Consider the following 26,132-nt stretch of genomic DNA (forward strand, 5'->3'; position numbering starts at 1 on the left):
AGATGATCCCATTAAATATTAAACATCCCAAATTTGAAATACCACATTAACTATTAAAATTTTCAAAAACCTTTAATATTTGAACTGAATTTCCATAATTATGTGATGTGTGTAATGTTCTTGGTCAACAGCTGTAACCTTTTTCTTGTGCTGAGCAATCATAAGATGACTGTGAAGAGACGTTAATTGAGGCAAGCATTACAGGTGCCTCGTCGTAGCGGGCTCTGGTGATCCCATTTAATATAAAATATCCAAATAATAACTATTCCATTACCTATAAAAATTTTCAAAAACTTTAAATATATGAGCTAAATTTCCATAATTCATGTGATGTGTGCAATGTTTTTGGTCAACAACTGTGACGTGTTTCTTGTGCTGAGCAATCATAAAACGACTGCAAAGAGACATTAATTGAGGCACGCAGTAACACTGCCTTGCGGTAGGGGGCACAGATGATCCCATTAAATATTAAATGTCTTAAATTTGAAGTACCACATTAACTATTAAAATTTTCAGAAACTTTTAATATATGAATTAGAATTCCATAATTCATATGATGTGTGTAATGTTTTTGGTCAACAGCTGTAACGTTTTTTTTTATGTTGAGCAACCATAAAATGACTGCAAAGAGACATTAATTGAGGCTCACATTAAGGATATTGTGGTAGGACAATGATTGTGGTAGGGGGCTCTGCTGATCCCATTAAATATTAAATATTCAAATAATAAATATCCCATTAACTATTAAGATTTTCCAAAACTTTAAATATATGAACTAAATTTCCATAATTCATGTGATGTGTGTAATGTTTTTCGTCAGCAGCTGTAACGTGTTTCTTGTGGTGAGCAATCACATAAGGACTGTGAATAGAAATTAATTGAGGCACGCAGTTACGGTGCCTCGTGGTCGGGGGTACTGGTGATCCCATTAAAAATTACATATCCCAGTATTGAATATCCAATTAACTATTAAAAATTTCAAATACTTTTGATGTATGAATTAAATTTCCATAATTAATATGATGTGTGTAATATATTTCGTCAACAACTGTAACCTTTTTATTGTGCTGAGCAATCATGATACGACTGGGAAGAGACAATGATTGAGGCACGCAGTTACGGTGCCTCGTGGTAGGGTGCACTGGTGATCCAATTAACTATAACATATCCCAATATGTAATATCCCATTAATTATTAAAATTTTCAAACACTTTTAAAATATGAACTAAATTTCCATAATTTATGTGATGTGTTCAATGTTTTTTGTCAACAGCTGTGATGTGTTTCCTGTGCTGAGCAATCATAAAATGACTGCGAAGAAACATCAATTGAGATATGCAGTAACGGCCCCTCGTGGTAGGGGGCACAGATAATCCCATTACATATTAAATATTCCAAATTTGAAATACCACATTAACTATTAAAATTTTCAAAAACTTTTAATACATTAACTTAATTTCCATAATTTATGTGATGTGTGTAATGTTTTTCGTCAACAGCTGTGACATGTTTCTTGTGCTGAACAATCATAAAATGACTGTGAAGAGACATTAATTGAGGCACCGATAACGCTGCCTCGCGGTAGGGGGCACAGATGATCCCATTAGATATTAAATATCCCAATATTGAATATCACATTCACGATTAAAATTTTCAAGCACTTTTAATATATGAACTAAATTTCCATAATTTGTCTGATGTGTGTAATGTTTTATGTCAACAACTGTAACGTTTTTCTTGTGATGAGTAATCATAAAACGACTGTGAAGAGACATTAATTGAGGCACGCACTAACGCTGCCTTGTGGTAGGGGGCACTAGTGATCCCATTATATATTAAACATCCTACATAACAAATCTCCCATTAACTATTAAAATTTTCAAACACTTTTAATATTTGAACAAAATTTCCATAGTTTATCTGATGTATGTAATGTTTTTCTTCAACAACTGTAACCTGATTCTTGTGCTGATCAATCATAAAACGACTGCGAAGAGACATTAATTGAGGCATGCAGTAACGTTGCCTCGTGGCAGGGGGCACAGTTGATCACGGGGATCCTTATTACTACTCGGCTACAGAATAATATTATCAGTAAAAGAAGCTACAGTAAACGTCAGTGCCTCACCAGCCATGAACCTCACCACACGTCACTGGCAGAAACCTTTCATTTTCATATTTCACCTTTCCGTCAAAACTTACAATAAGCTTGCTATGAAATGTATCAGAAGGCAATTGCGGAGTAAAATTGTCCAAATATGAAATGATAACAGGACTTGTAACTTATCTTCAAAATATCTGCATGGTGAGCCTTCAGGTGCCATGTGAGGTTAGTGTTGTTCTTTCCAGCTACTTTGTGGCCACAATCTTTCTTTATAGTACTTTTTTTCTGTTTGCCTATGTTAAAAATCTGACCATATATCTTCTTGCCCAGAAGCAGTCCAAGGAACAGTCCTCCAAATCCAAAACCACCTTGTGGCCTTCTGTTCTCTTGCCGGTAGATTGAATGGCCCTTTTCCTCTCTGCCCCTGTATTGCCCAAAATGCCCGAGGACTTTGCAAAGACGGCGCCCTGTAAAGCCTCCACAGTCTATAGGCTTGTAGAAGGTCCTCCAGCCTTTTTCCCTGCACTCGCTCACAAACTCACATTGGCTTTCACAATGCACTCTTCTGTAAGTTCCAACATGGTCTGGTGTTTAGCAGCCTTGGACCCTGTCCGGGCGGAGACTTGTTGCTCCGATCTGTTGGGAGAGCCCAGCCCTTTATTGGCAGCGGTTAACATGTTTTGTTCAAAATATCATATCAACATTCTTTACATATGCAAACTGTAGCATAGAAAAAAAGCACATTTAAAAAAAAAAAAAAAATCCCCTTACCTTTACTTATAAATGAAGTCCATGCGCCACACTCCCTCTGAAGAAAAGCATCGATAACTTGCTTGTGGAAGTCTTCCTTATCTTTCTTCAGTTCTAAAAGTCTCTCAGTTTGGATGAGATCCTACTAGGCCAAAAAGTTGAGAAGCTGCCCAGGAGATTTACATTCATCCCTTACCGTTTGTGATCTATAGAGCCCGATGAGATTGGGAAAAAAATAACTGGATGGCTGCACTTGACTTGCTATCCGTTTACTGTAGCTTACTATCGCTAATTCTACTTTTCTGTAGCTGAGTAGTAAGAAGGATCCCTGGGATCAGCGGTGCCCCCTACCATGAGGCACCGTTACTGCGTGCCTCATGCCTCGTCTCTTCATATTTGAAAGGTAAATGTGAATTTTTTTCAGTGATTTAAAAAACAAACTAAAAATGGCGAAGTTAAGTGGGAAATAACTTTATAAAATAAATATAACCATTTAATTTACTTTTTCATTTTACATTTTTTTCTTTGCATGATGTTAGGTGAGGCCCGGCCTCCCCTGCCACTACTGACTGCATGTCACTGGTTGGTACGTTTGTATGTATGTATTGTATGCTCTCACTGTATGCACTCCACCTACACATAAATACATAAAACAAATATAACTGCTTTGGTGCTGTGAGATGAAGCAGCCTGCAGCAGCAGCTCCGGACGGTAATTTGTAACTTTTTCTTTTATTAGTTTGTGTCTTCCTTTCAAGAATTTTTCTACATCTGTTCCTGGTCAAAAACAATTAGAGCTATGACTGGGCCAAGTTTTTCTATTTTTCTCCTGCTTATTACGCTTATTTCTCCTTTTATTACATTTTGTAGGCAGCGGCTCTATCCTCTACGCTTGCGACTGATCGTGCTGAACAAGCCGGCCCTGCAGCCCGCTGAGAGGCCTGCAATTCCGGTTGAGCTGAGGAGACGCCATCAGTGCACAGCCGGTCTTTGAGTGAAGGAGAGGAGGAGAGGGCACAAACTGGCGGTCCCGGTGATCATCATGGGGAACGTGAGGTCTGTGGGAAATAAGACGGATGAAGCCACAGCACTGGTCAGGACCCAGTGGGAATACCATGAGTGTAGTATTCTGTTTTTGACAGAATGCTGGCTGCACGCGTACATTCCGGACAACAACATCGCAGTAACAGTCTTTAAGAGTATTCGGGCAGACAGAGACATTGTTGGCAGCAGCAAGAATAAAGGAGGGGGGGTTGTATCATATGTGAATGAGAGGTGGCGTCATCCCGCACTTATGCACGTCAAGTAACATCTTTGTAACTCGGAACACGAACTTCTGACTGTGGGAATGCGACCATATTATTTGCCATGGGAGTTCATGTCCACCATTGTGGTTGCTGTTTACATCCGACCATCTGCGGATGCCGCGGTCGCACATGATGTCATCAGCTCCACCACCACCACTCAAATGGCCAAACACCCAGATACATTTGTGGTCATTATTGAGGCCTTTAATCATGCTTCCTTGGAGATTTTTCTGCCAACCTTCCACCAGTATATGGATTGTCATATTCGTCTTCTTCTTCTCCTTTTGGCTTTTCCCTTCAGGGTTCGCCACAGCGAATCAAGCGTCTCCATCTAACCCTGTTCACTGTATCCTCCTCACTCACACCAACCACCTTCTCACTATGTCCATAAATCTTCTTTTTGGTCTTCTTGTAGATGTCCTGCCCGGCAGCTCCAATGCCAGCATCCGTTTACCAATATACAGGGCTGTCTCAGAAATTAGAATATTGTGATAAAGTTCTTTATCTTCTGTAATGCAATTAAAAAAACAAAAAATTACTTTTTCATGATATTCTAATATTTTGAGATAAGATTTTTGGATTTGTAATAAATCCAGAATTTATGACATTTTTGTTTTTGTAAATGCATTACAGAAGATAAAGAACTTTATCAAAATATTCTAATTTTCTGAGACAGTCCTGTATTCACGATCCCTCCTCTGTACATGACCCAACCATCTCAGTCTGGCTTCCCTGACCTTCTCTCCAAACCATCTAACATATGCTGTTCCTCTGACGGACTCTAATGTGAAAACCACATTCTTTGATTTCTCCATTGCTTTCAATACCATTAAGCCACTGCTGTTGGGCGAGAAGCTGCGGGTGATGGGTGTCAACGGCTCGGCGATCTCCTGGATTACTGACAGGCCACAGTTTGACCTTGTGGGCAGTGTTCTGTCTGATGTTCCACCTCTTCCAAACCACCTACAACACCTACAGCTCTTCCCATTAACTATGTGTATGTTCTATGTTTTCTGTCGTCAACTTGTAAAGCGTCTTTGTGTACCTTGAAAAGCGCTATACAAATCGTATGTATTATTATTATTATTATTATTATTATTATTATGATGTGGTGGTTAGTGATACTGGAGCTCCCCAGAGGACTGTGCTATCTTGTACACCACTAACTTCCAGTACAAAACAGTCACTTACAGAAATTCTCAGACGACTCGGCTGTATTTGGGGGGTCATACCGGCACAGCCTCTTCAGATCAGGGGTGAGGTGGTGGAGATGGTAGAGGACTATGGACTCCTGGGTGCCGTGATTGACAACAGAGATCCAACACCAAGTCTGTGTACAGGAAAGGAATGAGCAGACTGCACTTCCTCGGGAAGCTCAGATCATTTAACGTATGCAGCAAGATACTGGAGATCTTTTATCAGTCTGTTGTCTCTAGTGTTAACTTTTTTACAGCTGTGTGTTGGGGGAGCAGCATCAGTTCCAGACACTCCGACAGACTGGACAAGGTCATCAGGAGAGCCGGGTGTGAGATTGGTCTCAGGATGGAGAACTTTGAGGACGCTTAAGAAACTGCCATCTGTCATGGACAACCCGGACCAGCCCCTCCACCTCACACCGAATAGACCGCGGAGCAGCTTCCCCGGCAGAGACTGATCAGCTCTGCTGTCCAACAGAAAGATACAAGAAATCTTTCCAACCTCATGCCATAACCCCATACAATAACTCACTCTAATCAGTTACAGTATACCTGTATAAACACTGTACATACACACAAACACACACACATATATACATGCATAAGTTTGCATGTATACTCACTATCCTTGAATAGAATCTGATTAAATAAATAGGAATGAGTACATGAATAAACAAATCATTAAATACATATGCTGTACTTTAAAATAGAAAATGAATAATAAGACCCTCAACTATAATAAGTTAGTAAGAATGTTAATAATATTACATAACAACATCAAATACGATACTGCTAAATAATATTAAAAAAATCTTCCTTTCCTTTTTGCTACTGCCTTCATGGGTCACAACAGTGGATCAGCCACGTCAATCCAAATCTGAATAAACCCTATAATCTGAATTCTCCTCTCTTATACCAACGAACTTCATGTCCTCTCTCACTACATCAATAAATATTCTCTTTGGTCTTTCTCTCGGCCTCCTGCCTGGCAGTTTCCAACTCAGCATCTTCTGACAATATATTCACCATCACTCCTTTGTACATGTCGAACCATCTCAGTCTGGCTTCTCTGACCTTATTTCCAAAACATCTAACATATGCTGTCATTCTGAGGAATCCTTCCTGATTTTATTCATCCTCATAACTCCCAAAGAGAACCTCAACATCTTCATGTCTGCATTCAACAGCTCTGCTTCCTCTCTTTTATTCAACGCTACACTCTGAACCAGACAACATCACTGGTCTCACCACCATCTTTTACATCTTTCCTGTCATTCTAGCTGATACCCTTCCAACTTGCTTGAATACATTTCTTCACCTTTTTCTCACAATCTCCACTGTTGACCCCTGACTGTTGACCCTCGGTACTTCAAATCATCCATACTTTATCTCCCTCCCTGTAGCCTCACTGTTGCACTTGGGTCCCTTTCATTCACACACATGTATTCTGTCTTGCTGCGCCTAACCTTCATTCCTCTCCTTTCCACAGCATACATCCAACTCTCCTCCTCCTGCTCTCTGCTCTCACTACAGAATACAATTTAATCTGTAAACACCATGGTCCATGGAGATTCCTTTCGAGCCTCATTTCTCAACTTGTCTATCACCATTGTAAACAAGAGGGGGCTCTGAGCTGGTCCCCCGATGAAGTCCCACCTCCATCTTGGACTTCTCCGTCACACCTACAGCACACCTCGCCACAGTCTCACAAGCTCACATACTAGTCCTGCACCAGTCTAACATACTTCGGTCACTCCAGATTTTCTCATACAATAACATAGTTCTGCTCACGGCACCCTGTCATATGCTTTTTCTAGGTCTACAAAGAGACAATGCAGCTCCCTCTGGCCTTCTCTGTACTTCTCTACCAGCATTCTTGAAGCAAATACTGCATATGTAGTACTCCTAAGCACAAAGCCATACTGCTACTCACAAATGCTAACTTCTGTTCTCAGTCTAGTTTCCTCTACTCTTTCCCATAACTTGATCATATGGCTCATCAACTTTATTTTCCTATAGTTGCAGCAAAAATATGGCACCCCCACACTTCTCCATTCCTCAGGCATTTTCTCACTTTCTAAGATCTTATTGAATAATCTAAGCAGGAGCTCTACTGCCGCCTCTCCAAGACATTTGCTTACATCCGCAGGTACATCATCAGGACGAACTCTTGTTTCACATCCTTTTCAGTGCCCTCCTCCCCTTCTTGGTGGTTCACAATAGTCACCTCTTCTACCCTTTGCTCTCTCTAATTTTACTCATTCATCAGCTCTTCAAAGTACTTTTTCCATCTTCCAATCACTCGCCTGGCACTTGTCAATATTATTCCCTCTCTAGCCAACCTTTATTTTTGCCAACCTTTATATCTCCTTTCATTCTTCCCAACCTATCATACAAGCAATCGCACACCCTTTGTTCAGCCTTTTCTACCTCTACTTTTCCCCTGTGCTGCAACTCCCTTTACTCCTGTCTGTTCTCTTCAGTCCCGTCACTTCTTCTTTGCTAACCTCTTTCTCTGTATAAACTCCTGATCTTCCACATTCCGCAATCTCTTTCGACTCTTCCCTCAAGGGGTCACCACAGAAAATCAATCTCGTCCATCTAACCCTATTCTCTGTATCCCTCCTCTAGACCTCCTGCCTGGCAGGTCCACCCCAGCATCCCTCTACCAATACATTCACTGTTTCTCCTCTGTCCATGACCAAACCATCTTAGCCTGGCTTCTCTAACCTTATCTCCAAAACATCAAACATGTGCTGTTTGTCTTCATCTCTGCTACCTCCAGCTCTGCTTCCCGTCTTCTCTTCAATGCCTTTCTCTGTTAAACAATCCGCATCACTCTGTATCAGAATCAGAATCAGATTCATCACTGTATTACAATCTGATTCTTATTCTGTTGTAAGTGATGTAAATACACACCATCACTCTGTGTTCCACCTCCAAGTTTCCTTATCTACTTTCCTTCCAGACGACATACCAAGTACTCCCTACCTGTCACTCTGATCACATTAGCTATCGTTGTCCAGTCATCTGGAAGATCTCCCTGACCACCGTGAGCCCTTCTCAGCTTCCCTTCAAAGCTATAAAACACTCCTCCCTTTTCAGCTTCCTCCCACCAGTTCATCCTCTGCTCTACCTCTGTCCGCTTCGTCTTCCTTGTCACCGGATTCATCCTTCGAACCAGCATCTCATGCTGTCTGGCTGCAGTGCAGCCCATGACCACTACCTACTGCAAAATAGGGTGTAGCAGCTCCGCCCTCACCAACCACTTCTTTTACAGTCACTAATCTTAAGATCATATTGTCTGCCCAAGAGATAGTATTCCTATGTGGTCATACCTTCACTCTCACAAATTACCCTATGTTCCTGCCTCTTCTGGTCCTCACTACAGCAATTTGCATCCATTTGCCACGTCTATCGCCATCTGTCCCCCTGTGTTCCTATCCTGGATACCAAACCTGCCCATCACCTCCTTCATCACCTCCTTCATTGCCGGCAACAACATGTCCGTTGAAGTCTGCACCTATTAACACTCTCTCACTTCTGGGGAAATTCTGCATCACTTCATCAAACTCACTCTAGAATGTCTCCTTCTCCTTTAACTAACACCACACCTTCAATTTCCAGCTTCAGACTCATCAGATTATCTCATACACGTTTCACCTCCAAGACATTCCTTACAAACTCCTCCTTCAAGATAACTCTTACTCCATTTCTCTTCCTGTCAATACATGACAGTACAACTTAAAACTAACCCTGCTTCCTTATCACCTGGTCTCTTGGGCACACAGAATATCCCCCTTCCTTCTCTGCATAATGTCAACCAAATCTCTAGCTTTTCCTGTCATCGTCCCAAAATACAAAGTCACTACACTCAGGCCCAGACTCTCTTGCCTTTCCTCTTCTCTCTCTATTTGCAAACATGCCTTCCTCCTCTCCTTCTTGAACCCACAGTAATCCAATTTCCACAGATACTCTGTAGGTAATCAGCACCGATGGCGGTTGTCGTCAATGTTGCAGGTTTGATTTGCATATTTGATTTTGGCACAAGTTTTATGTCAAATGCCCTTCCTGGCGCAACCCACTACATTTATGCAGGCTTGGGACCGGCTGGAAAACACACTTGCTTGCGACCCCATGAGGCTGCAGAAAATTAAAATAAATAAATGAATAAATAAATAACAAAAAAATACTAAAAAGCTGAAAAAAAAACCAAAATGAATATATCCTTCATTAAAAATAGAAAGTTACATCAAAGAAATAAATGAACAAAAGATTACCTACTTTCTTACTAGATTAAAAACATAAATATGTTGTTTGCAGAGCATTTTTTAAGAAATCATATTTCTGCCATTTTTCGCTCTTTGTCACTTTATCAGAAAACAAGATAAGACGGAGGACGGGCTGTCGGGTCAGGCATCACCAGTAGATGGCAGAATCAGAACATGGCAAGCCTCCGCAAAGGCTACACATAATTTTTCTCACAGGAAATGGCACAATACCTCCAACCCCCGCCGCCCCTTGAAATATCTTTCCTCCTGATGATAATAACACTAACACAAATTCTACTTGTTCTTTTTGAGGCCTGAGAGCCATATCGCGCTGCAGATCTGTTTTCCGTGAGACGTGAGGAGAAATAAACAGCAAACCCAAGTAAGCACATATTTCTCTAGAGTAAAACTGATAAAAGCCCAGCAGTGAATCAGGACTCAAGTTCCGGTCCCGAGAATGCGGGACGGAACGGCCCCCCGTACTATAATCTAATATTTAATCTTTACTGTTTCTCAGGTGTGGCCTGAGGGCCATGTCTCCCCCGAGGACTTTCCCCTCGCAGTGGAAACACCAATAATGGATGAGCCGGAGTAACCTGCGATATTCTCTTGTGAGTTCCGCACGTGTTCCCTTCACTTGTGAGGTGTGGACCCCCCTTGCCCCCCGGTAGTGTTATCTATCACCGTGCAGCACGGTGTGCATGACTGCACACATCCCCTCACCTCTTCCTCTGTCACATTCCGTCTGATTAACAGAGAGTACAGCTTCAAACCGCTGCCGGGCCGAGTCATGGCAATTTAATGGCCAGTCATGCTAACAAAGAGGGGAGAAAGCACACGCTGTATAAGGGTTACTTCACAGAAGTATCACCTGACCCTACTCTTGGTCCTGCCGTGAACCCTTCCCAAAAGAAAAGGCTAAACCACCGGAGGGACCTTTAGAATCCGACGAGTTTCCTCGGCACATCAACGGTGCTTTTAGCAGGTTTTATTTTCTAAAGAAGGTCACCATCCAGGGTTTGACATTAAAAAAAAAAAAATGAAATAAATGGCCTACAGATTGAGGTATTTTATTTCCTCATATTATGCTTTAGCTCCTGTGTCTTTGTGTGCAGGCACAGTAAACTAGGGTTCATTCTAATCATTCACTAATTGTTATCCATCCATCCATCCAGTCATCCATCAATCCATCGTCTGCCGCTTATCCTGCACTCAGGGTCGCAGGGGATGCTGGAGCCTATACCAGCTGTCATCGGGTGAGAGGTGGGGTACATCCGGACCTGGTCGCCAGTCATTCGAAGGGCCACTGGACAAATAGACAACCATTGACTCACTCATTCAGGGCATTTTTACCAATTAACCCGCCCTATTAGAAGCGGTGGATAAGGCGGTATAGCTTGAGGGACACCGTGAAAGACAGGCCCAAATATGATGGAAGGAGGTCAACATTTGAGTTAATAATTTTCAAAAAGAGATAAGGATTAAATATGATACAACTGTAGTGTCTGCGTGACAAATAAATAAGTATACATACATCAAGAAGTGGCTGGGACTCCAGTGTAGCCATATGGGGAATAGAAACTACCTGTTTCTCACCTAACTGAAGAGTACGAGTAGACCAAAGTGAGCGTAGCAGAGTCTCAAGATGCAGGCATACGAACAGCTCCTCCCAGACTGGAAAGTGTGAGCAAGTAAGGCTGTAGAGCAGGCACAGGCTGCCCTCTGGCAGCAAGGAAGAGGTGGATTTTGCATTTGGGACAAGTCAACCGACTCTACACCTGTGGAGAGGAAAAAGCTGGTAGTTTCTGAGATTCTGAACCAACAGCAAGTAGAGAGATGCGCGCAGGCAGTGTTGCAAGCGAAGCCGGGCCAGTGGACTATCTGCGAAAACCTGGAGCACCTGAAGCTTACTTGGATAGATCTCTTGGAGCCAAATAAGCTTCATCATCAGGGCCATCTCTGGTATTCTTCCTACACCCCAACATCTCAACCAGTGGATAGCAGCAGTAGATCGGAGAAGACCTAGCAGGCCCTTTCTGCCAAACTCCAGTAACTCTCAGGCACATCCTCACCAGCTGCAAAACCATCCTGCTCTAAGGCCACCTGGAGGCCTTAAAGTCCTATGCCAACTGACAATCCTCCCGGAAGGAAGGTGATCATGCGTCAATGCCTCACCTCACCCAACATCTAAGAACTCATCCTTTGTCAGAGCAGGACAGAGCCAAGTGACGACAGCAGCAAACAGCTGCAAGAGACTGGAAAATGCAAGTTTCCATCTGAGATTTTGAACACCAATCTGAGGCCGGATCTTATTATGTGGTCAGTTTCACAGAAGTTGCTGCTCACAGTGGAACTAACGGTGCCATGAGAAGCCGCAGCAGGAGAGGGGTATGAATCGAAAAAAGCTGAAGGACACCAACATAGCTTTTGAGGCACGATGACAAGTGTAGCGTACACAGGTGCTCTCGGTTGAGGTTGAGTGCAGAGGTTTTCCACAAACAGGCTCCTGAGCGGGGTAGGAGTTTATGGACACACCTTCAGGAAAGCCATGAGATCACTATCAGAGGCAGCAACAAGTGGATCTGGACAAAAAGGGCCCAAATTGGGCTGTGAAGAACAGCAAAGTGGAGTAAAAGCAGAAAGAGCACACCCAGTGTGTGCCAGGTGCTGCTGTTGAGCCCTCTGGAGGTGTCGTGGGCCAACAACGAAACACCGATGAAAGAGGGTGACCACCTGAAGACCCTGATGGTCCAACCCCTTCCCCCTTTTATAGGACATGTTGATTATTAGGGATATACAGTTAGGCCCAGAAATATTTGGATAATGACACAACCTTCATGATATGGGCTCTGCATGCCATCACATTGGATTTGAAATGAACTAACTATAATGGAATTGAAGTGCATGGAGTTGAACAAAAATGTATGATTAAACATGTAGGAATTGTAGCTATTTTTCTACAAATGCTCCTCATTTCAGGGGCTCAAAATGAATTGGATAAATAAACATTACCCTAAGTAAAATGTTACTTTTCAATATTTTGTTGAGAATCCTTTGCAGGCAATGAGTGCCTGAAGTCTGGAAGCCATGGACATCACCGAATGCTGGGCCTTTGCCAGGCCTTTGCTGCAGCTGTCTTCAGTTGTTGCTTGTTTTTGGGTCTTTTTTCGAAGTTTTGTCTTGAGCAAGTAAAACGCATGCTCCAATGGGTTGAGATCTGGCGATTGACTCGGCAATTGTGGAATATTCCACTTCTATGCTTTAAAAAACTACCGGGTTGTTTTTTCAGTACGTCTTGGATCATTGTTCATCTGTGCTGTGACTGCACTACATTTGGCTGAATCTGAGCAGAAAGTATATCCCTGTCCATCTGGCTGCTTCTGTCTTTTGTCACATCATCAATAAACACAAGCGCGCCAGCGCCACTGGAAGCCATGCATGCCCATGCCATCACACTACCTCCACCATATTTTACAGAAGATGTGGTGCTTTGGATAATCAGCTGTTCCAGTTCCTCTCCAAACTTTCCTCTTCCCATCATTCTAGTACAGGTTGGTCTTCGTCTCATCTGTCCAAAGAATGCTGTTCCAGACCTGGGCTAAAATTAATTCTGGCCTTTCTATTTTTGAGGCTGATTAATGGTTTGCAACCTTGCGGTGAATCCTGTGTATTTACTCTCATGAAGTCTTCTCTTAATGGTAGACTTAGATACACCTACTCCCTAGAGAGTGATCTTCACTTGAGTGGATGTTGAAGGGGTTTTTCTTCACCATGGAAAGGATTTTGTGATCACCCACCACTGTTGTCTTCCGTAGACGTCCAGGCCTTTTTGAGTTCCCAAGCTCACCAGTACACTCTTTTTTTTTCAGACTGTCCCAAACTATTGATTTGGTCAATGCTGACATTTCTGCTATCTCTCTGATGGATTTCTTGTTTTTTTTTTTTTGTTTTTTCAGCGTCAGGATGGTCTGTCTCACCTCCATTGAGAGCTCTTTTGACTGCATGTTGTGTGTTCACAGCAGCAGCTTCCAAATGCAAACGCCACACCTGGAATCAAACTCCAGATTTTTAACTGCTTAATTGATGACAGGTTACCGAGGGAAGAGCCAATGCAGCCTCCTTATTTTTTTTGCAGCCTTTTGAGTCAATTGTCAAATTACTGTTGCTCCAATTTGGATGTGAATATTCTCAAATTACAGCTAAGAGACTGCACTTTAAGCCCACATTGATAGTATAATTGTATCCTGAGTATGTTTTTGTAAACAGCTACAATAACACGCAACAGTGTCACTGTCCAAATAGCCTAACTGTAGACACCGATGCTATAGCTGAACAGTCATGGGAAAAAAAAAAACAAAACATTGGTGTCATTCTTTAAAGACTATATATTTCATGCAATCCATTCTTATTCTGATATACATATATAACATATATGTATATTAGAATCAGAATCACAACTACTTTATCGATCCAGGAGCAAACCGAGTACTAACATGTTTGTGTGTTTCTGCCTCAGCTTCTCCGCTGACACATTTTGTCAGCAACGTGTGATAATATGTGTTACGTGCACTCCTCTACAGGTGATGCCTCCTTCAACGCCACAGGAAGGAATCATGGCATGTTTACAGCTCCCCTGGTGAGCTGCGTCTCTGCATGTCATCTCCTGGCACACACTCACGTGCACGTTTACACACACACACACAGCTGTTTGCCTTCTTTTTCTTATTCACCCCCCCATTGTCACATCCCTTTCTTACACTCTTTCATATGCAGGGTCCCCCCTCCCCGCCCAGCACGCTCCATACGCATCACTTCACCGCCGGCAGTCATATTGACTTTGGTTTATTCCACTGTGTTTATGAAGTCTTTAATTTTAATTGGTACCTGCTACCGTCTCGGCCGGGTGAGCGCCGCTCCGCCCTCGACAGTCAGACTTGGATGGAGAGTTGCGAATGGAGTTGTTGTCTCAGTCACTGCTCGCCGGTGCTGGTGGGGGACGTCCCAGGGATTCCCTCTGGTTTGTTGCTTCCTTAGCAGGGAGCCGGTACCATCCTGCTGCTCATCTTGGCGAGGTGGCTTGTTTCATATAGGGAAAGGGGGAGGGGGGAGGGGAGTAGCTGTTTGTCATGCTGTAATAACAAGGTAGTTATTTTGGTTGGAGAGCTTGCCTCGCGGAGGCTTGGTCACAGTTCACTGAGCTCAGATTATGTGGGGGTTAAGGGAGGGGGTTGGCAGGCCGCGCCGGTGTGCTCGCACTGCTTGAATCTTTTGCTTTTGCCGCTGGACAACAGAGCAGCTGCTAAAAATAGGCGAGCATTACGAGACTGGCTGGCATTGATAAACATTTAAAGGAGAGACTGAGGGCAGTTCCACCATTTATATTTCATCAGTCATTGTTGAAGGTTACTTATAATGAGTGTGGATATTCTAGCGGGGGTTTGAGGGGGGGAAACATGACCAGACTTCTAATGCATTACTTCGGGTGCTGACTGAAAAACACATGTCAGTGTACATTAAAAGTTTCCATGGATACCTTTCCTTTTGACTGACAGCTCATCAGACATGCCGCCGTACTGGTCAGAGGCCTTGGGTTTGACTGGGCAACTACTAATTTCCTTCTCATCATGTGTCGGATTACACGCTATCGCCTTCCTTGTCCGTCCAAGCTGACGTTGACCTTGAGAAAAGAGCATGTAGCCGATATGTAAACACCAAGAGGGTGGCAAGCTTGGCTGCTACAACACATTCAAGTGGCTCGAAAGGAGGCCAGGAAGTAGTTCCAACACACACACACACACACACACACACACAGACACATATACGTATAGGCATACACAGACACACACCTACCCACTGTGTGTCTGTGTGTGACCAGGACATTATGTTTCTGAAGTTAACTGGAAAATATGATTTTAATTCCATAAAGAAATAAATGTATCATAATGAATATTCTCATTATCGTTATATAATAAATTAGTAAACTACAATTGTAATTTTATGAAAAAAAGAATAAATAGGCAAATATTAACAACAGAAATGATAATTACTGTTATAAAACAAATTATAATTCTGCTCTTAATCTCCAGCACCTAATGCTCTGCCACTTGTTGTCCGGCATCTTCTGGATATCTGGAATCTGCAGACCACGAGATTTCGGGGACCCAAGGAAGCCTACATGGTTGGGAGGGCAAAAAATTGAGGATGTCCATGAGTCAAGAAGTCACAGCGGGGACTCTGCCTTCTGAGGATACTCAAGAATAACTGGCTGCCGGGGCCGCTGGCGCACTCCTGCTGCTACACGTCAAATAAAGATCCATCTGAACACGGAGGTTTGGGAAGGTTAGGACCGCTAACACGGTCCTCAACTCCTGTGTGAAGGATGTATTTATCTCTGGCTGACCCAGAAGAACCGTGATGAAGCCGCTGGCCTTGGGGATACTAAGGTGAGGATATGAATATGTTATAAACTCTGAGATGAAAGAAACACCAGCCTGATGTTTGCCTTCCAACTGCAGATCGATCTTTTCTCTTATTCTTTGTCAGTTTCAGAAGATTTACGGAGAAGTCAGCGTTTTCATATCTCCTGACAAGTTACGGATTGATTTTGTCTGTATTTTTACCCAGAAGCAGTTCTGTTTGCCAAATAATTTATTTATTTCACTTTTTTGTGAGCTCGGCTATGGCGGCAGATTTAAAGCACTGAAGAATAAAATGTATACGTTCATGATTAAATCTAAGAAGGAACCTGGATTTATTATCCCCTCCAATGCTGGAGTTTCTAACACGTCGACTCCTTGTGAGGAAAAAATGCAGAGATCCTTTCAGGCGGGTGGTAAAGTAATAATTTTGTTGCACAGGGAAACACATTTCCAGACTGTACACATGAAAAAAACAATCTTGAAGGAATCTTGAATCTTTCATTTTCTCTTTAGTGGTAAGCGCTTCTGCCTCACAGCAAGAAGACGATTCCTTGTTTGATTGTGTGGAGTTTGCATGTTCTCCCCGTGTCTGTGTGGGCTTCCTGTGGGTCCTCTGGTTTCCCCTCCACAGTCCAAAACACGTGGATTAATTGAAAACCTCTTGCTACTTGGATCGTACTCTTATCTCTACTCTTTTGTACAATACTTTAATGGAAAGTGCTCTATAAACAAATTTATTATTTGTAGCCGCTTTATTGCTAGAGGTCACGGGCTCCTGAGGCACATAAAACTGCATCATCTGCAAAAGGTGATGGTGGGGAGGGGTTCCAGGAATCCTGTGGGGGCTTAACTTATGGTGTAAAATCCTCTATCTGACCTCTGTTTGCAGAATAAGCAGTACAGATAAGAGTGAATGAATGAATAAATAAATAGCCTAGCTGAGCCTTTCTTAAATATCACTCAGATCTACATTGCGGTTCAAGAGGCAGGCTTTGTGTAAACACGCCGCCATCGTTCGAACGAGACGGCGGATACCTTGCTTTGTAACAAACAAAAGCCCCAAAACACCCTGGTCAATTTCTTAAAAACACCTGGGGAAACATGCAGGATGCAGATACTTGACTTGTTAAGTGTGCCTGTCAGGCGGCCTGCGTGGCACTTGTTTCATTAGCCGTGTGAATAATTAGCACGATAGCCTGACAACTTTGAATGTCACTGATTTCCCCGGGGCCCGCTGGTCGTGCAAAGATGAGAGCGCAGATGAGTCTGTGGGTCGTGATGAAACTGGTAATCAACTCTCTTAAGCAATAAAATGAGTCAACAGATAATTAAATGATGATTCAGGGGCCAGGTAACAGCCGGTGACTGTAAACATCAAATCAATTACGCCGGCATTCTCAATGTTCTGTGTTACTGGCCAGGCAAGTTCATTTATTTATTTTTTTTACGGCAAGAAAACAAGCATAAGTGTGACCTTTCAAATTCAATTTGGTAAATTGGTCTTTACAACCGCTCCCCACGCCTCTGGTTTCTGTTTTGAATCAAACATTCACTAATGTTGTCGAAGTTGCTTTTATGAGATGATGCTTGCAAAAGCCTGAATTATAGATCAAGGTTGTTAGGCGTCGTCCCGGAAGCCTGTCTGACGGGAACTAATCTCTTGCAGCAAGCAAACAGTGGAGACAATTTCGGAAAGTTGACGGGGCCTCTTGTTCGACCCCTGATACAGCAAAAGAAACACATCTTGTCCGCGTCCCTGAAAGATAGCGGCGGCGATGACGGAATCTGGTCTCGCGCCACGAAGACAGTCTATCCAAACTGCCTCCGACGCAAAATAAGAGACTCTCACAGCTGTTTTTATCAGATGGTAACGCACTGTTGGGTCCACAGCCGCTCCCGATGCACGGCTCCTCTGACTCAGCAACGGTCGTGCGGTAGACCCATCGGTCGGTACGTGACTGCGCGAAAAAGAGCGAAATCGTTCTCCAATTTGGAGAATAAGATTTTCGGGTTGGGTCACGTCGGGTGAAAAGGCGATGAAAGCAAGAAAGCGAAGTCTGACATCGTAATCGTAAGAAGTTCTGTTTCAAACAGGCAGGTGTTGGATGAGTTTCTTTGTTTTATGCCGGTCGTATCATTTTTATACAACACACTCGCACACACACACACACACGCGCACACACACACACACCCTAAAGGTCGGTCCATAAAAATATGGTCCGACATAAAAATGTTCGTGGTGTGCAAGCACGCGTCCTGACTCCAGTCACATTGAGCTCCAGGTGAGGCCGCCGCAATCTCAAAGGCCCAGTTTATCAAGGTGAGGGGCCGCAGTCGGCCTGTTAACCATCTGTCCCGACACTTGGAGGTGCCAGGATGGAGCCAGAGGTGACAAAAGCCCAGCTGGTATTCAAGAAACCGCACTCTCCGTGTGTTCAGTCGGTCTCTAAATCCAATCCCAGCTTACACTGGGGCTAAAGGCGGGTTTTAACCTGCATGGGTCAGCTGTCAATCACAGGGCCACGTATGCGTCCTATCAATCACTTTCTCATTCAATTTGGAATCGTCATTGAAGTGTTTTGGACCGTGTGATGAAGAACCCGGTGAACCATCGGGATCAAGCTGCTCTGTTAACTTATCTAAATCCTTGATCTCCTGAACTTGACATTGTCAGTATTTATATGACATCTTGAGTGTTTTCAGGCTCCATGAGCCCTGATTTTGATCCTCAGCTACGTATTCTTTGTCAAATAACTCCAACCTGTTGTTGATTGTTGATGTTGATGTTTGGACTTACAGCCACACTGTTCACTTGTGGAAAAGGGAGTCAACAATCCCTTAAAGGCTTTTGAAGGCTAAATTCCAGTGCTTCTGTTTCTTCAAAAAATAAATCTTTGCCGGTTCGAGAAGAATCAAACTGTTATGTGAAGCTCTGGAATTTGTAAAGATCTCATTCAACACCGAAATATTTAACACGCTGGGCCGATGCACGGCATTGTGAGTGTTGGTGGAGTCCAAACATCATCTCCAATATGGAAAGACGTCGTCAAAGAGTCCAAACTGTCAATTTGACCACCATCAAAGCTCGCCCCATTTTCTTTCTTCACTTTTGCACACATTTCTCATTGATTGCTCAGCTTACCTTGCGAATCGTGGTCAGACGCAGGGGTGTGGGGAGGTCGGAGCCTATCCTAGCTGGCATTGGCCGAGAGGCGGAGTTCCACCTGGACCGCTCACCTGTCAATCAAGGGTGTTGCATCCAATCACTCGCTCTTTCATTCACACTTACAGGCAATAAAGAACCTTTAATGAACCAAATGACTGTTTTTGGAGTGATATCTGGAGAGAACCTGGGCTGGAGAACATGCATGTAGAGAACCAATAAAGGAGAACATGGAGAGAAACCAGGCAAGAAAACATGGGAAGAACCCAGGAAGACTAACGTCCATATAGTGAACCAAGACAGAACATGAAGGAAAACCCAGGCAGGAGAAGAGCGAGAACCCAGTTTTAAGTGAACCGAGAACATTCAAGGAGGAATGGTATTTCAACGGCAGCTGATCCCATCGGTTCTTGATCCCAGCGCCAGTCTTTCCCCGTGTGACTCCATCACAGCCCTCACAACACGGCGCTCACACCGGGCCGCCGCCGCACCGGGGGACGACCTGCAGGCAATTTCCACAGCATTAATACGAGCTTAATGAAGTGAGACTGAGCAGCGTCTGAAACCCCCCGGCCCTCAGCGCCTCGCAGATGACGTGTGGAATCATAATGGAGGTAAACAAAAGGAGGGCAGTCTTTTCCGAATACTACGCTTTGCTCTAAAACGCTGCTGCCGCTGCGCTCCCGGGGTAAAGCTTCACCGGAGAGTCCACACCGAGGGGGAGAAAACAAACCAAACAAAAGTACGCTCACTCCAAAGAATGCATCCATTCTGTTCTGAAAGGATCCAGACGGGGAACTCGAATGCTGCCATGACACATCTCTGCAAAATACAGCTTTTTAAAATCAGGACAAAAAAATACATGCGGTAAAAAACACTTCAGAAGACACCCTCCCACCTCCGTGCCGTGGTAGAGTCTGCGGTATGAAACAAGAGACACTTTTTCTTCTCCTCACCAGGACGGTTTTTGCTCTCCCATGTGACTTTGCTTGGGCAGATAGATATTTGGTAAACGTCCATCCACAGGTAAGTCATTGTTTATTCCGACAATAACCAAATTTTGTCGAAATGGAACCCCTAACCTGCAAAGTGAACACGAGAACACGAGCTGAGGAATGAAAGCACTGTTCTCAGTTAATAACAACGTAATATACATGTCTTGGCGGCAAAAAAAACTGTCTGGTTGATATTGTTGAATTGTGGATTGTGTGTGTATGTGAGTGTGTGTGTCTGTGTGTTTGCGTGTGTGTGTTTCCACTTAGACAAAAGGATGAACTTAGCTTTTCTTTGTTTCCATGGTTGTGCCATAAAAAGTCCGGCTGGGTTAATTTCACTTCACATTATTTTGGAAAAGAATCATTCTAACTTGAAAAAAAAAAAAATCCAGGACATAGTTTATTTTAAAGAAAGTGACCGACATCAATTTCAAATTCCATATTTGCAGCTCAGCTTTAATTAAATTAAAAAAAATTCTGTACAGCAAAAAGATCTTCTTCTAATGGGGCTGCAGTTAAAAAAACAACAACAAAGTAAATGAAATATAAAGTTACTTGGCTGGTGAAGCAGAGACGAGCACCACTGCAAAACAAACGCTTTTCATTTAATGACTTCACACTGAAAACACACAGGTGTTATGCGGCATCACAAAATGGGTGAAATGCTGTCCTGCAACAACGACTGAAGCCAAAGTAGCGCGACAAAAAACGGCCCAAGTGTTTTCTTTCCCCATTTTTTTTTTTTTTTTTGTACCACTGAGGGGGTCGGTAGAAACAGACCCCCCCAAAACTGGTCGGCTGAGTAAGTAACAGCATGAGACTGTACACCGAGACGGCGGGCCGCAACGTGTCAAGGAAATTGTGATTAAAACAATCCCGACATTCATTCTGCAACGGAGGCCTCGCTAGGGTGACCGCGGGCGACAAATGGAGAACTCAAGATGGCTGCGTGCGAGGTTTCTTTTTTGTAAAGGGGTGCGGACGGGGTGATGTAGCTGAGTTTCCCGGGGAACCCTGAACAGGATGCTGGCTCCAAAGAGCCGACCTCCATGGCGCTGCGGACAGAGGAACCCCGAGACAGAAAACATGACATCGCGACCGGGCTCCACCAATCATCTTCCAGCACTTATACTTACAACACAACATGGCAGGGTCTGCATGGTACAAAAATATCCCATGGTGATTTTGCAAATGATTACCATTAAATTGTTTTTTTTCTTTTGGTGAACATGATGACATTGTTAAAATGTAAAATCGCTATTTCCAAAAATATCAGGGTGGCAATTTGAGAAATCTTGAATTGATTGACCCGCCGGTTGCGTTGCGAGTCAGTAAAATTCAAAAATTAACAATCGGAACCAGGCTCCGACCCGGCAAGCCGTCACATGGGGGTCACTTGGCAAACATGCCTTCCATCAACCAGCAGTTGACGCCAAAAAAAACACACACGAGAAGAAGAAAACCCAAAACGAAATGTCGTTTACAAAAATACAGGCATTTTTTTTTTTTTTTTTTTTTTTTTTTTTTTTTTTATGCTCGGCTGTGATAACTCCCCGGCGGCCCTCCTCCTCCTCCTCCTCCTCCTGGGTCAAGCCGGAAACTGATCCGAACGTATTTTTCAGCGATGGATGGGTCGCGAGTCACGCGTTCGCTCTGTACATTCAAAAAAACTCAGTATCTCGTCCGGGCAGGCAGACAGAGAGAGAGAGAGAGACAAATGGCGCGCACGTGTACGGTAAAGCCACACTGCAGTCCAGTGTTTCGCATTGGCTAAAAGAGCAAGAGAGAGCATGCAGTTTGCAGTTCAAAATTTCTTCTTTTCCTTTTTTTTTTTTTCTTCTTCTTTTCTTCGGACAGTTCTTTTGGCAGTGAGCGACAGACGCATGTTGTTCCAGACATAAATATGGCGGTGACCCCGCTGGGCAGCTGCAACATCCAGGCTCTGAACGTCAATGTGTGTTTGTGTGTGTGTGTGTGTGGGTGTGTGTGTGTTGGAGACAGACCGCCGTGCAGGTCTGGACCAGCTGCCTGCTGACTTCAGGCTGACGAAGGGAAGGAGGGGGGGGGCTGCTCAGTCAAGCGGATGGCTCTTAAATCCCCACCAGCGCCGTGCCGCCCCCCCTTCGTCTTTAGTTCGGTCTCCTCGCCGGGCAGGAGGATGCGCTGCCGCCCCCTGGGGTTCGGGGCGGGGCCTCAGCAGGCGATCTCCTCCAGGGTGCCCAGCGTGGTCTGCAACGGCACGGCCACCGTGTGGCTGATGGACTCGGAGTGGTTCGCCACCGGGTCGCAGGAACTCTGGAACAACATGGCGGACGGCGTGACTCCCGGGTCTAGGAGATGTGGCGCCGTCTCGCATTGCGACAGGCTAATTAATCTCAGACACGGCTAACAAGCTGGTTGCCTTTGGTTTTGTAAACTGATCAATTTAAACTAAATTATGATTATTTGAGATCAAGGGGCAGAGCGGTGAAGAGAGGAAGTGGAAAGCTTGACATTTAACTTGACAGGAAACCCCAGATCACTGAAAAGCTGGTCTGGCAAGAATATGGGAGGGAGGTAAAAAAAAGAAAAGAATTAAGTAAAAGGGATTTGATGAGACAATAAAGAATGTTAAAAAAGGACAGGAGGGGTTGAAGGACGGATCGGACGTTGAATTGAGACGCAGCATTTCAAAATAAAAGTCTCTCACCTGGAAAAAAGGTGGCTTATTTCATTTTATTTTATCTCTCATTATATCCTAGTGTCTTGTTTTCATTTTACCGTTTTCTTTTCAAATTAAAATTAGATTCAATTCATGCCGCACAGGTTGACAAATTCAAAAAAGTGCTCGGCTAAGGGTTTTACCGTGGTGTCAAGTTATTTATTAAAGTAGCACACGTGCAAATTCCACGATCCTCACGATTCAAGGAATTCCTCAGCGATATTAAAAAAAAAGAGATAAGTGTATGGCACTTGATTGGAATTTGACTGAGGTTCAGGTCATCAGTAATAAAAATATGGATCAGAAGTGTTCGGTTCTCATTAAGCAGGCCGCTTCCGCTAAATTGGCAGCGGCTTCCTTCATGTGTCTCCATTAGTAGCTAATTCACCGCTGCTTGGCAACCGTCGTCAGGTCATTTTCCCGCCAGTCCGGACGGGCGCCGCTGTAACCTGATGCTTCTCACGCAGACTTTGCAAGCTGAGCGGAAATTAACGAGCATCTCGTTTCATTTGCGTGCGGTTTCCAGTAATATGTTGACGAGTCAACCTTTGTCCCATTCCATTAAGCATGCTAACGCTAGTCTGATTTAGGGAGAGGAAAAAATGGGCGGTACGAAAATGCACGATCGGGGTTAAAATCGCAGTGAAGTGAGCGGCTCGGGTTGGAAGGCCTCTCTTACCACATCCTCCCCGTGACTCTCGTCCTCCTCCTCTCTGCTCAGCAGATCGAAGAGTCTGTCTTTCACCACCTGCGGATCACAAAGCAGCCGGGTCAGGCAGGGCCGGTAAAAGCGGCGGCGGCTCTTGGCTTGCATAGGAGCTTTTTTGAAACAGGTGAAAACTCAGATCCTCAAAATAAAAATAATCTCCGCGGCTCGAAGCGGCAAGCTTTTCGGCGTGCGATGCGAAAACCTGCGCGAGTCGCGCTTGACCGAATGAAAGCAGGGTGCAGATTAGCGGGGAAAACAAGACGCCTCGGACGCATCAACGCCACGGGGTAAACGGGGATCAGTGTAATAACACATTAATAACAATTATCCGTGCCATCGGCGGTGACGGAGTCTGTTCCCTCGGGCCGGTCTTTACATTTTCACAGGTTAGTCTATGTTTGCGGAACAAACAAAGAGAAAAAAAAAGCTATATCAGTTGTGTTAGTTGGACTGAGCAAACACTCTGACCTACTTCTGCCCCCTATTATGTTCCTCTGCGAGCACTGCGAGGCTGACGTTGCGATGAGGCCACTGCTAAAGTGCCATCTTACACTCTTTCATGTCAGCTTGTTGTGAAGAAACTCCCTCACTCTCTCTCTTTTTTATTATTTTCTTTAGCCAATTGTTTGGCTCCTTACTGGGAGAAAAAAAAAAAACGGTGACAAGTGATGTCTAGCGCTTTCACTGAAGAAAAGAATAACAAGAGCTCTCGGTCGGGGGTGATAACTGAGTGAAATTACACGTTTTCAGTGCGAGGGACCAACCTCATAGGCGTAGTCGAACAGCTCCAGGATGGTGAGGATGCTCGCCCCGATGAATAGACCCATCTGACCCCCGATGTCACCTGCAGACAGAGGATGGGCGATGGCTAAAGTTAATTCTATCTTCCACATTAGCCCTTCGGGAAATAATGATTTCATAGTCTACAAAATAAAAACATTGCACAAAAGACAATGAAATTATAGAAGGGGACACTCGGAACTGCGGCTCATGTTGTTTTGAAGGACCCATCAAACCCGTCCACAACCTTAAAATTGATAGGCTGAAACCAAAAAGCTAAAAACAAAAGAAAAATGTTTCCCGTTTCGTCACGTAGCAAAGAAACAATGAAACGCAAACATCTGGGTTGAAAAATGCACACTTTTAATCTTTGAGATAAAGAGGCCCACCCAGTAATCCTGCCACCTCATAGGCTTTCTTCTGCTCGATGGTCTCGTAGTTCAGGGCCTCGAAAAACACATCCAACACCAAGATGTTGTCTCTGTTGTAAAAGACAAATAAAAGAAAAGGCAGTGTATTAATGTGTATATACTGGGAGTCTCCTCTTCCTATTGGCTGCTACTCCTGACTGTCCACTACTGTCGACAAACCGGCAGCTCAAGCTGAGTGAATGGGAAGTCTATTTCATTTTGGAGCAGAGCCATTAAATACAGAGAAAAACTAAACAAATGAAAATAAAATACGTTTCCATGTAAATAAATAAATAAAATGTATTAAAAACAACAATATAAAAAGTGATTGATAGATAGATATGCTGTACTCTACTGTACTATAATGCACTATACTATACTATACTATACTATACTATACTATACGGTAAGATTGATCAGGGTTGATGTGGTGTTTGCTTGCCTCGTTGTCAGGAGGAAGACTAAGCAACCAAAGCAGCATTCTCTCAAGAAAATTAGTTTTTCCAGACTGCTTCATTTGAGGACTTGGAATGAATAGTTTAATAATTCAAGGCTCCCTGGCGCCTTGGCACAAAACGCCCTGATCCCAGAGACAAAACCCGCCAATGCGCCAATGCCGATGCGCTGGCAGACGAGCGACCAACGGCGCTCGCACGAGGGCCCCGAGTTCACGTTTGCACGAGTGGATGTTGGGCTGGAAAAACTACAAGAGGCATCAATGGGCGGGGCTGAGGCAAATACTGATGCCGAACAACTTCACTGGGGTTTACTCTGCTTTACTCTGCAAGGCCTGGTTATTGTTTACGTGGGTAGCTGCCCTCTGGTGGTGTTCTTCAATTTGATCCGTCAGCATCAGTGTCTCCTCTTTGTGTTATTATGCTTGTCAAACAACAGATTGAATATTAGGATCGCAGATTAGCAGGAACAGACGCTTCTGCTGGTTTATCTTGGCATGCGAGAAACGGGAATCAAAAGTTCTGTTTGTTCAGCCGAAACTTTTTCCGTGAGTGGGCTAGCACAGAAAGAGAAAAAGAAGAAAGAGAGAAAGACATCGCTGCGTTGCCAAGATACGAGACAAATCAGGGGTGTGATCTGGGCGGGGGGGAGATGAAGACGTCCCACACACAGCCCTCGGATCAGCGCAAAACCGGGATAAAAGAATAAAAGAAAGAACCTGGCTTGAATTGACTTGGTTTTTATTTTTATGTGTCACTGACAACATTCGGATCCCAGCCCTTAAAAAAACCAAAAAGTCTCTTCGATGAAAACTCTTTTTCCCCCATACGGGTTTTTTTTTCATCACGCTCCAAATCATCTGTGTCGGCGCT

At 43.8% G+C, this 26,132-nt stretch overlaps 1 protein-coding gene and 1 long non-coding RNA gene across 3 annotated transcripts in view; both read right to left on the bottom strand.

Moving 5' to 3' along the window:
- Positions 1–3,439: 3,439 nt before the first annotated feature.
- On the bottom strand, positions 3,440–14,743 carry LOC147217451 (uncharacterized). The gene is made up of 3 exons (XR_015108986.1): positions 14,512–14,743; positions 5,352–5,490; positions 3,440–3,911 (listed from the first exon to the last, which is right to left on the bottom strand). It is a non-coding gene; the product is annotated as an uncharacterized LOC147217451 (long non-coding RNA).
- Positions 14,744–20,632: 5,889 nt separating this feature from the next.
- asic2 (acid-sensing (proton-gated) ion channel 2) overlaps positions 20,633–26,132 on the bottom strand; it is a 301,381-nt gene continuing 295,881 nt past the window's right edge. For both annotated transcript variants that reach the window (XM_086175926.1, XM_086175925.1), the window contains 4 exons: positions 24,784–24,875; positions 24,379–24,458; positions 23,585–23,653; positions 20,633–22,499 (listed from right to left, as the gene is read on the bottom strand). In XM_086175926.1, coding sequence (XP_086032052.1) covers positions 22,398–22,499; positions 23,585–23,653; positions 24,379–24,458; positions 24,784–24,875 — 343 coding nt within the window. In that variant the 3' untranslated portion in view covers positions 20,633–22,397. The remainder of the gene's footprint in view (positions 22,500–23,584; positions 23,654–24,378; positions 24,459–24,783; positions 24,876–26,132) is intronic.

Source organism: Fistularia commersonii, chromosome 28, assembly GCF_037954325.1.
Source record: "Fistularia commersonii isolate RoL2024-O1a breed Wild chromosome 28, RoL_Fcom_v1.0, whole genome shotgun sequence".
Classification (NCBI taxonomy): Eukaryota; Metazoa; Chordata; class Actinopteri; order Syngnathiformes; family Fistulariidae; genus Fistularia; species Fistularia commersonii.